General features: G+C 42.6%; 1 protein-coding gene across 5 annotated transcripts in view; it reads left to right on the top strand.

The window, feature by feature from the left end:
• Positions 1 to 12,483, top strand: part of LOC131935697 (ribosome quality control complex subunit NEMF) — an 82,912-nt gene that overhangs the window by 20,375 nt on the left and 50,054 nt on the right. For all 5 annotated transcript variants that reach the window (XM_059292240.1, XM_059292237.1, XM_059292238.1 and 2 more), the window contains exons 4-7: positions 6,236 to 6,338; positions 8,043 to 8,168; positions 8,518 to 8,663; positions 10,288 to 10,355. In XM_059292240.1, the coding sequence (XP_059148223.1) occupies positions 6,236 to 6,338; positions 8,043 to 8,168; positions 8,518 to 8,663; positions 10,288 to 10,355 (443 nt within the window). The remainder of the gene's footprint in view (positions 1 to 6,235; positions 6,339 to 8,042; positions 8,169 to 8,517; positions 8,664 to 10,287; positions 10,356 to 12,483) is intronic.

The raw sequence follows: 12,483 nt of genomic DNA, 5'->3' as shown, positions 1-12,483 counted from the left end.
TGTAATGGAGTCTGTGTGGTTTGATGATTTGTTCCCCCTAGGCCTGATGAAAAAACTGTGATTGTAATGGAGTCTGTGTGGTTTGATGATTTGTTCCCCCTAGGCCTGATGAAAAAACTGTGATTGTAATGGAGTCTGTGTGGTTTGATGATTTGTTCCCCCTAGGCCTGATGAAAAAACTGTGATTGTAATGGAGTCTGTGTGGTTTGATGATTTGTTCCCCCTAGGCCTGATGAAAAAACTGTGATTGTAATGGAGTCTGTGTGGTTTGATGATTTGTTCCCCCTAGGCCTGATGAAAAAACTGTGATTGTAATGGAGTCTGTGTGGTTTGATGATTTGTTCCCCCTAGGCCTGATGAAAAAACTGTGATTGTAATGGAGTCTGTGTGGTTTGATGATTTGTTCCCCCTAGGCCTGATGAAAAAACTGTGATTGTAATGGAGTCTGTGTGGTTTGATGATTTGTTCCCCCTAGGCCTGATGAAAAAACTGTGATTGTAATGGAGTCTGTGTGGTTTGATGATTTGTTCCCCCTAGGCCTGATGAAAAAACTGTGATTGTAATGGAGTCTGTGTGGTTTGATGATTTGTTCCCCCTAGGCCTGATGAAAAAACTGTGATTGTAATGGAGTCTGTGTGGTTTGATGATTTGTTCCCCCTAGGCCTGATGAAAAAACTGTGATTGTAATGGAGTCTGTGTGGTTTGATGATTTGTTCCCCCTAGGCCTGATGAAAAAACTGTGATTGTAATGGAGTCTGTGTGGTTTGATGATTTGTTCCCCCTAGGCCTGATGAAAAAACTGTGATTGTAATGGAGTCTGTGTGGTTTGATGATTTGTTCCCCCTAGGCCTGATGAAAAAACTGTGATTGTAATGGAGTCTGTGTGGTTTGATGATTTGTTCCCCCTAGGCCTGATGAAAAAACTGTGATTGTAATGGAGTCTGTGTGGTTTGATGATTTGTTCCCCCTAGGCCTGATGAAAAAACTGTGATTGTAATGGAGTCTGTGTGGTTTGATGATTTGTTCCCCCTAGGCCTGATGAAAAAACTGTGATTGTAATGGAGTCTGTGTGGTTTGATGATTTGTTCCCCCTAGGCCTGATGAAAAAACTGTGATTGTAATGGAGTCTGTGTGGTTTGATGATTTGTTCCCCCTAGGCCTGATGAAAAAACTGTGATTGTAATGGAGTCTGTGTGGTTTGATGATTTGTTCCCCCTAGGCCTGATGAAAAAACTGTGATTGTAATGGAGTCTGTGTGGTTTGATGATTTGTTCCCCCTAGGCCTGATGAAAAAACTGTGATTGTAATGGAGTCTGTGTGGTTTGATGATTTGTTCCCCCTAGGCCTGATGAAAAAACTGTGATTGTAATGGAGTCTGTGTGGTTTGATGATTTGTTCCCCCTAGGCCTGATGAAAAAACTGTGATTGTAATGGAGTCTGTGTGGTTTGATGATTTGTTCCCCCTAGGCCTGATGAAAAAACTGTGATTGTAATGGAGTCTGTGTGGTTTGATGATTTGTTCCCCCTAGGCCTGATGAAAAAACTGTGATTGTAATGGAGTCTGTGTGGTTTGATGATTTGTTCCCCCTAGGCCTGATGAAAAAACTGTGATTGTAATGGAGTCTGTGTGGTTTGATGATTTGTTCCCCCTAGGCCTGATGAAAAAACTGTGATTGTAATGGAGTCTGTGTGGTTTGATGATTTGTTCCCCCTAGGCCTGATGAAAAAACTGTGATTGTAATGGAGTCTGTGTGGTTTGATGATTTGTTCCCCCTAGGCCTGATGAAAAAACTGTGATTGTAATGGAGTCTGTGTGGTTTGATGATTTGTTCCCCCTAGGCCTGATGAAAAAACTGTGATTGTAATGGAGTCTGTGTGGTTTGATGATTTGTTCCCCCTAGGCCTGATGAAAAAACTGTGATTGTAATGGAGTCTGTGTGGTTTGATGATTTGTTCCCCCTAGGCCTGATGAAAAAACTGTGATTGTAATGGAGTCTGTGTGGTTTGATGATTTGTTCCCCCTAGGCCTGATGAAAAAACTGTGATTGTAATGGAGTCTGTGTGGTTTGATGATTTGTTCCCCCTAGGCCTGATGAAAAAACTGTGATTGTAATGGAGTCTGTGTGGTTTGATGATTTGTTCCCCCTAGGCCTGATGAAAAAACTGTGATTGTAATGGAGTCTGTGTGGTTTGATGATTTGTTCCCCCTAGGCCTGATGAAAAAACTGTGATTGTAATGGAGTCTGTGTGGTTTGATGATTTGTTCCCCCTAGGCCTGATGAAAAAACTGTGATTGTAATGGAGTCTGTGTGGTTTGATGATTTGTTCCCCCTAGGCCTGATGAAAAAACTGTGATTGTAATGGAGTCTGTGTGGTTTGATGATTTGTTCCCCCTAGGCCTGATGAAAAAACTGTGATTGTAATGGAGTCTGTGTGGTTTGATGATTTGTTCCCCCTAGGCCTGATGAAAAAACTGTGATTGTAATGGAGTCTGTGTGGTTTGATGATTTGTTCCCCCTAGGCCTGATGAAAAAACTGTGATTGTAATGGAGTCTGTGTGGTTTGATGATTTGTTCCCCCTAGGCCTGATGAAAAAACTGTGATTGTAATGGAGTCTGTGTGGTTTGATGATTTGTTCCCCCTAGGCCTGATGAAAAAACTGTGATTGTAATGGAGTCTGTGTGGTTTGATGATTTGTTCCCCCTAGGCCTGATGAAAAAACTGTGATTGTAATGGAGTCTGTGTGGTTTGATGATTTGTTCCCCCTAGGCCTGATGAAAAAACTGTGATTGTAATGGAGTCTGTGTGGTTTGATGATTTGTTCCCCCTAGGCCTGATGAAAAAACTGTGATTGTAATGGAGTCTGTGTGGTTTGATGATTTGTTCCCCCTAGGCCTGATGAAAAAACTGTGATTGTAATGGAGTCTGTGTGGTTTGATGATTTGTTCCCCCTAGGCCTGATGAAAAAACTGTGATTGTAATGGAGTCTGTGTGGTTTGATGATTTGTTCCCCCTAGGCCTGATGAAAAAACTGTGATTGTAATGGAGTCTGTGTGGTTTGATGATTTGTTCCCCCTAGGCCTGATGAAAAAACTGTGATTGTAATGGAGTCTGTGTGGTTTGATGATTTGTTCCCCCTAGGCCTGATGAAAAAACTGTGATTGTAATGGAGTCTGTGTGGTTTGATGATTTGTTCCCCCTAGGCCTGATGAAAAAACTGTGATTGTAATGGAGTCTGTGTGGTTTGATGATTTGTTCCCCCTAGGCCTGATGAAAAAACTGTGATTGTAATGGAGTCTGTGTGGTTTGATGATTTGTTCCCCCTAGGCCTGATGAAAAAACTGTGATTGTAATGGAGTCTGTGTGGTTTGATGATTTGTTCCCCCTAGGCCTGATGAAAAAACTGTGATTGTAATGGAGTCTGTGTGGTTTGATGATTTGTTCCCCCTAGGCCTGATGAAAAAACTGTGATTGTAATGGAGTCTGTGTGGTTTGATGATTTGTTCCCCCTAGGCCTGATGAAAAAACTGTGATTGTAATGGAGTCTGTGTGGTTTGATGATTTGTTCCCCCTAGGCCTGATGAAAAAACTGTGATTGTAATGGAGTCTGTGTGGTTTGATGATTTGTTCCCCCTAGGCCTGATGAAAAAACTGTGATTGTAATGGAGTCTGTGTGGTTTGATGATTTGTTCCCCCTAGGCCTGATGAAAAAACTGTGATTGTAATGGAGTCTGTGTGGTTTGATGATTTGTTCCCCCTAGGCCTGATGAAAAAACTGTGATTGTAATGGAGTCTGTGTGGTTTGATGATTTGTTCCCCCTAGGCCTGATGAAAAAACTGTGATTGTAATGGAGTCTGTGTGGTTTGATGATTTGTTCCCCCTAGGCCTGATGAAAAAACTGTGATTGTAATGGAGTCTGTGTGGTTTGATGATTTGTTCCCCCTAGGCCTGATGAAAAAACTGTGATTGTAATGGAGTCTGTGTGGTTTGATGATTTGTTCCCCCTAGGCCTGATGAAAAAACTGTGATTGTAATGGAGTCTGTGTGGTTTGATGATTTGTTCCCCCTAGGCCTGATGAAAAAACTGTGATTGTAATGGAGTCTGTGTGGTTTGATGATTTGTTCCCCCTAGGCCTGATGAAAAAACTGTGATTGTAATGGAGTCTGTGTGGTTTGATGATTTGTTCCCCCTAGGCCTGATGAAAAAACTGTGATTGTAATGGAGTCTGTGTGGTTTGATGATTTGTTCCCCCTAGGCCTGATGAAAAAACTGTGATTGTAATGGAGTCTGTGTGGTTTGATGATTTGTTCCCCCTAGGCCTGATGAAAAAACTGTGATTGTAATGGAGTCTGTGTGGTTTGATGATTTGTTCCCCCTAGGCCTGATGAAAAAACTGTGATTGTAATGGAGTCTGTGTGGTTTGATGATTTGTTCCCCCTAGGCCTGATGAAAAAACTGTGATTGTAATGGAGTCTGTGTGGTTTGATGATTTGTTCCCCCTAGGCCTGATGAAAAAACTGTGATTGTAATGGAGTCTGTGTGGTTTGATGATTTGTTCCCCCTAGGCCTGATGAAAAAACTGTGATTGTAATGGAGTCTGTGTGGTTTGATGATTTGTTCCCCCTAGGCCTGATGAAAAAACTGTGATTGTAATGGAGTCTGTGTGGTTTGATGATTTGTTCCCCCTAGGCCTGATGAAAAAACTGTGATTGTAATGGAGTCTGTGTGGTTTGATGATTTGTTCCCCCTAGGCCTGATGAAAAAACTGTGATTGTAATGGAGTCTGTGTGGTTTGATGATTTGTTCCCCCTAGGCCTGATGAAAAAACTGTGATTGTAATGGAGTCTGTGTGGTTTGATGATTTGTTCCCCCTAGGCCTGATGAAAAAACTGTGATTGTAATGGAGTCTGTGTGGTTTGATGATTTGTTCCCCCTAGGCCTGATGAAAAAACTGTGATTGTAATGGAGTCTGTGTGGTTTGATGATTTGTTCCCCCTAGGCCTGATGAAAAAACTGTGATTGTAATGGAGTCTGTGTGGTTTGATGATTTGTTCCCCCTAGGCCTGATGAAAAAAATGTGATTGTAATGGAGTCTGTGTGGTTTGATGATTTGTTCCCCCTAGGCCTGATGAAAAAACTGATTGTAATGGAGTCTGTGTGGTTTGATGATTTGTTCCCCCTAGGCCTGATGAAAAAACTGATTGTAATGGAGTCTGTGTGGTTTGATGATTTGTTCCCCCTAGGCCTGATGAAAAAACTGTGATTGTAATGGAGTCTGTGTGGTTTGATGATTTGTTCCCCCTAGGCCTGATGAAAAAACTGTGATTGTAATGGAGTCTGTGTGGTTTGATGATTTGTTCCCCCTAGGCCTGATGAAAAAACTGTGATTGTAATGGAGTCTGTGTGGTTTGATGATTTGTTCCCCCTAGGCCTGATGAAAAAACTGTGATTGTAATGGAGTCTGTGTGGTTTGATGATTTGTTCCCCCTAGGCCTGATGAAAAAACTGTGATTGTAATGGAGTCTGTGTGGTTTGATGATTTGTTCCCCCTAGGCCTGATGAAAAAACTGTGATTGTAATGGAGTCTGTGTGGTTTGATGATTTGTTCCCCCTAGGCCTGATGAAAAAACTGATTGTAATGGAGTCTGTGTGGTTTGATGATTTGTTCCCCCTAGGCCTGATGAAAAAACTGTAATTGTAATGGAGTCTGTGTGGTTTGATGATTTGTTCCCCCTAGGCCTGATGAAAAAACTGTGATTGTAATGGAGTCTGTGTGGTTTGATGATTTGTTCCCCCTAGGCCTGATGAAAAAACTGTGATTGTAATGGAGTCTGTGTGGTTTGATGATTTGTTCCCCCTAGGCCTGATGAAAAAACTGTGATTGTAATGGAGTCTGTGTGGTTTGATGATTTGTTCCCCCTAGGCCTGATGAAAAAACTGTGATTGTAATGGAGTCTGTGTGGTTTGATGATTTGTTCCCCCTAGGCCTGATGAAAAAACTGTGATTGTAATGGAGTCTGTGTGGTTTGATGATTTGTTCCCCCTAGGCCTGATGAAAAAACTGTGATTGTAATGGAGTCTGTGTGGTTTGATGATTTGTTCCCCCTAGGCCTGATGAAAAAACTGTGATTGTAATGGAGTCTGTGTGGTTTGATGATTTGTTCCCCCTAGGCCTGATGAAAAAACTGTGATTGTAATGGAGTCTGTGTGGTTTGATGATTTGTTCCCCCTAGGCCTGATGAAAAAACTGTGATTGTAATGGAGTCTGGCACCAGGGTCCACAGCACAGACTTTGATTGGCCCAAAAATCCAGCACCTTCTGGCTTCTCTATGAAGGTCAGTACAATTAGAGGGGTGAAGGTCAATAGAGGGGTTAAGGTCAGCACAATTAGAGGGGTGAAGGTCAGCACAATTAGAGGGGTTAAGGTCAGCACAAATAGAGGGGTGAAGGTCAGCACAATTAGAGGGGTGAAGGTCAGCACAATTAGAGGGGTGAAGGTCAGTACAATTAGAGGGGTGAAGGTCAGCACAATTAGAGGGGTGAAGGTCAGCACAATTAGAGGGGTGAAGGTCAATACAAGGAGAGGGGTAAAGGGCAGTAGAGAGGTGAAGGTCCGCACAATTAGTGGGGTGAAGGTCAATAGAGGGGTTAAGGTCAGCACAATTAGAGGGGTGAAGGTCAATAGGATATGATAGAGGGGGCATCTCCAAATGATTCTTGCTTTCCCTGATTACATTAGTCTTGATTTCCCTGATTACATTAGTCTTGATTTCCCTGATTACATTAGTCTTGATTTCCCTGATTACATTAGTCTTGATTTCCCTGATTACATTAGTCTTGATTTCCCTGATTACATTAGTCTTGATTTCCTTGATTACATTAGTCTTGATTTCCCTGATTACATTAGTCTTGATTTCCCTGATTACATTAGTCTTGATTTCCCTGATTACATTAGTCTTGATTTCCCTGATTACATTAGTCTTGATTTCCCTGATTACATTAGTCTTGATTTCCCTGATTACATTAGTCTTGATTTCCCTGATTACATTAGTCTTGATTTCCCTTATTACATTAGTCTTGATTTCCCTGATTACATTAGTCTTGATTTCCCTGATTACATTAGTCTTGATTTCCCTGATTACATTAGTCTTGATTTCCTTGATTACATTAGTCTTGATTTCCCTGATTACATTAGTCTTGATTTCCCTGATTACATTAGTCTTGATTTCCCTGATTACATTAGTCTTGATTTCCCTGATTACATTAGTCTTGATTTCCTTGATGCTCCATAATGCTGCTGTCATTAGATCTATACTGAATACCCCAAACTACACATAATGACACAACAAACTACACATAATGACACAACTAACTACACATAATGACACAACAAACTACACATAATGACACAACAAACTACACATAATGACACAACTAACTGCTTATAATGACACAACTAACTACACATAATGACACAACTAACTACACATAATGACACAACTAACTACACATAATGACACAACAAACTACACATAATGACACAACTAACTGCTTATAATGACACAACTAACTACACATAATGACACAACTAACTACACATAATGACACAACTAACTACACATAATGACACAACTAACTACACATAATGACACAACTAACTACACATAATGACACAACTAACTACACATAATGACACAACTAACTACACATAATGACACAACTAACTACACATAATGACACAACTAACTGCACATAATGACACAACTAACTACACATAATGACACAACTAACTACACATAATGACACAACTAACTACACATAATGACACAACTAACTACACATAATGACACAACTAACTACACATAATGACACAACTAACTACACATAATGACACAACTAACTGCACATAATGACACAATTAACTACACATAATGACACAACTAACTACACATAATGACACCACTAATAAACAAGAAAGTAGCACACTATTAGCCCAAACTGAGCACAGCTTTGATAAATGTTGATGAACTTTGGACCAGCTCAGAAAACATCTAAAAGGACGTCGCTTAGAGATGGTTTGCCAGCTGGGATTTGATCGAATTGTTGACTTCCAGTTTGGGTCTGGGGAAGCTGCCTACCACATTGTACTGGAGCTGTATGATAGGGTCTGTCTCTTTCTCTCCTCCTGGTCTGTGTGGGGGAGAGTGTGTCTATGTTGTGTGAGGGACTGGATGTTGTGTGAGGGACTGTGGATGTTGTGTGAGAAACTGTGGATGTTGTGTGAGAAACTGTGGATGTTGTGTGTGAGGGACTGTAGATGTTGTGTGAGAGACTGTGGATGTTGTCATTAACCAACATGTGTACAGGGCAACATGGTGCTGACAGACCATGAGTACACCATCTTGCCTCTGGATGTTGTCATTAACCAACATGTGTACAGGGCAACATGGTGCTGACAGACCATGAGTACACCATCTTGCCTCTGGATGTTGTCATTAACCAACATGTGTACAGGGCAACATGGTGCTGACAGACCATGAGTACACCATCTTGACACTGTTGCGAGCCCGCACTGATGTCAGTGACGAGGTGAGGTTTGCTGTCAGAGAGAAGTACCCCATCACTAAATGCCAGCAGTACTCCAGCCCAACCAGGGAAAGGTGAGACCCACACAATAGACAGACAGCAGACAGCTAGCTGTCACATCTGACAGACAGCTAGCTGTCACATCTGACAGACAGCAGACAGCTAGCTGTCACATCTGACAGACAGCTAGCTGTCACATCTGACAGACAGCAGACTGATAGCTGTCACAGTTTACACATCTGACAGACAGCAGATAGACTGCAGTCACAGAGGATATGCTCTAAAAAAAATTAAAAAGTCAGACTGGGTTTCTTTCTCCATTTTTGTATTAAGAAAATAATAACTTAATGAGAAAAAAAAGTTTATATATACAATTTTTATGACCCCATTAATTAAACAATGATACTTTTATATATCCATCATCTTATTGTATTTGGCATAAATATAAAGCTGGATGTCTCACAGGCTGCCCCTGGCAGGGTGTGATTTGGCACCCCGAGCTATCATGTTAGCTCTATAGCATCTACGTTTGGCATCCCGAGCTATCCTGTTAGCTCTATAGCACCTACGTTTGGCACCCCGAGCTATCCTGTTAGCTCTATAGCACCTACGTTTGGCATCCCGAGCTATCCTGTTAGCTCTATAGCACCTACGTTTGGCATCCCGAGCTATCCTGTTAGCTCTATAGCACCTACGTTTGGCACCCCGAGCTATCCTGTTAGCTCTATAGCACCTACGTTTGGCATCCCGAGCTATCCTGTTAGCTCTATAGCACCTACGTTTGGCACCCCGAGCTATCCTGTTAGCTCTATAGCATCTACGTTTGGCACCCCGAGCTATCCTGTTAGCTCTATAGCACCTACGTTTGGCACCCCGAGCTATCCTGTTAGCTCTATAGCACCTACGTTTGGCACCCCGAGCTATCCTGTTAGCTCTATAGCACCTACGTTTGGCACCCCGAGCTATCCTGTTAGCTCTATAGCATCTACGTTTGGCATCCCGAGCTATCCTGTTAGCTCTATAGCACCTACGTTTGCTTTAAACATTGAGATGTGGGGCGTTTAGGTCCTTCAGTGGTGGGGTGCAATTTGCCACCCGACTATCCTCGGACTTTCTGCTCCGCCGTGTGGCGACCAGCACGCTAGTTAATCATAAAATTCCCACCTTATTTTTAGTATTGGTACTTCATGTAATAGTCGAACTTTTTATCTTGAAAGAATTGTAATGGCTTTTATAGATAAGAAAAAATGTTTAAACTATGCAATTTAAAAAACTTTTGCATACATAAAGGGAGAGCAGACAGACAGCTAGCAGTGACAGTTGACTGACAGACAGCTAGCAGTGACAGTTGACTGACAGACAGCTAGCAGTGACAGTTGACTGACAGACAGCTAGAAGTGACAGTTGACTGACAGACAGTGCCTAAAATCCTTGCAGTACTTAAAACATCAATGGGGGTGACATGCCCCACAAAACACTAATGGGGGGGGGGGGGTTATTCCCCCACAAAACATCAATGGAAAGGACATGCCCCCACAAAACACCAATGGGGGGACATGCCCCCACAAAACATCAATGGGGGGGGGGACATACCCCAACAAAACATCAATGTGGGGTGACATGCCCCCACAAAACACCAATGGGGGGGGGGACATGAGAATAGATTTTTGGATGATTTTTTTCTTTTGTTTTCTTCAGGATTGTTGATGTCCTCCAGTCTGGTCAGGAGGGGGATAGTGTCAAAAAACTGGTTCTACCCCACTTAGGTACATCTGTAGTCTAGTCATGTGTGTGGTTCTACCCCACTTAGGTACATCTGTAGTCTAGTCATGTGTGTGGTTCTACCCCACTTAGGTACATCTGTAGTCTAGTCATGTGTGTGGTTCTACCCCACTTAGGTACATCTGTAGTCTAGTCATGTGTGTGGTTGTACCCCACTTAGGTACATCTGTAGTCTAGTCATGTGTGTGGTTCTACCCCACTTAGGTACATCTGTAGTCTAGTCATGTGTGTGGTTGTACCCCACTTAGGTACATCTGTAGTCTAGTCATGTGTGTGGTTGTACCCCACTTAGGTACATCTGTAGTCTAGTCATGTGTGTGGTTCTACCCCACTTAGGTACATCTGTAGTCTAGTCATGTGTGTGGTTCTACCCCACTTAGGTACATCTGTAGTCTAGTCATGTGTGTGGTTGTACCCCACTTAGGTACATCTGTAGTCTAGTCATGTGTGTGGTTGTACCCCACTTAGGTACATCTGTAGTCTAGTCATGTGTGTGGTTCTACCCCACTTAGGTACATCTGTAGTCTAGTCATGTGTGTGGTTCTACCCCACTTAGGTACATCTGTAGTCTAGTCATGTGTGTGGTTGTACCCCACTTAGGTACATCTGTAGTCTAGTCATGTGTGTGGTTCTACCCCACTTAGGTACATCTGTAGACTAGTCATGTGTGTGGTTCTACCCCACTTAGGTACATCTGTAGTCTAGTCATGTGTGTGGTTCTACCCCACTTAGGTACATCTGTAGTCTAGTCATGTGTGTGGTTCTACCCCACTTAGGTACATCTGTAGTCTAGTCATGTGTGTGGTTGTACCCCACTTAGGTACATCTGTAGTCTAGTCATGTGTGTGGTTCTACCCCACTTAGGTACATCTGTAGTCTAGTCATGTGTGTGGTTCTACCCCACTTAGGTACATCTGTAGTCTAGTCATGTGTGTGGTTCTACCCCACTTAGGTACATCTGTAGTCTAGTCATGTGTGTGGTTCTACCCCACTTAGGTACATCTGTAGTCTAGTCATGTGTGTGGTTGTACCCCACTTAGGTACATCTGTAGTCTAGTCATGTGTGTGGTTCTACCCCACTTAGGTACATCTGTAGTCTAGTCATGTGTGTGGTTCTACCCCACTTAGGTACATCTGTAGTCTAGTCATGTGTGTGGTTGTACCCCACTTAGGTACATCTGTAGTCTAGTCATGTGTGTGGTTCTACCCCACTTAGGTACATCTGTAGTCAAGTCATGTGTGTGGTTCTACCCCACTTAGGTACATCTGTAGTCTAGTCATGTGTGTGGTTCTACCCCACTTAGGTACATCTGTAGTCTAGTCATGTGTGTGGTTCTACCCCACTTAGGTACATCTGTAGTCTAGTCATGTGTGTGGTTCTACCCCACTTAGGTACATCTGTAGTCTAGTCATGTGTGTGGTTGTACCCCACTTAGGTACATCTGTAGTCTAGTCATGTGTGTGGTTCTACCCCACTTAGGTACATCTGTAGTCTAGTCATGTGTGTGGTTCTACCCCACTTAGGTACATCTGTAGTCTAGTCATGTGTGTGGTTCTATCCCACTTAGGTACATCTGTAGTCTAGTCATGTGTGTGGTTCTACCCCACTTAGGTACATCTGTAGTCTAGTCATGTGTGTGGTTGTACCCCACTTAGGTACATCTGTAGTCTAGTCATGTGTGTGGTTCTACCCCACTTAGGTACATCTGTAGTCTAGTCATGTGTGTGGTTCTACCCCACTTAGGTACATCTGTAGTCTAGTCATGTGTGTGGTTCTACCCCACTTAGGTACATCTGTAGTCTAGTCATGTGTGTGGTTCTACCCCACTTAGGTACATCTGTAGTCTAGTCATGTGTGTGGTTCTACCCCACTTAGGTACATCTGTAGTCTAGTCATGTGTGTGGTTCTACCCCACTTAGGTACATCTGTAGTCTAGTCATGTGTGTGGTTCTACCCCACTTAGGTACATCTGTAGTCTAGTCATGTGTGTGGTTGTACCCCACTTAGGTACATCTGTAGTCTAGTCATGTGTGTGGTTCTACCCCACTTAGGTACATCTGTAGTCTAGTCATGTGTGTGGTTGTACCCCACTTAGGTACATCTGTAGTCTA

The sequence above is a fragment of the Physella acuta genome, unplaced genomic scaffold (genome assembly GCF_028476545.2).
Source record: "Physella acuta isolate Inbredline_101_S28 unplaced genomic scaffold, ASM2847654v3 ptg000155l, whole genome shotgun sequence".
NCBI classification, from domain to species: Eukaryota; Metazoa; Mollusca; class Gastropoda; family Physidae; genus Physella; species Physella acuta.
The sequence above is the reverse complement of the archived record's forward strand: the minus strand, read 5'-3'. Positions and strand labels throughout refer to the sequence as shown.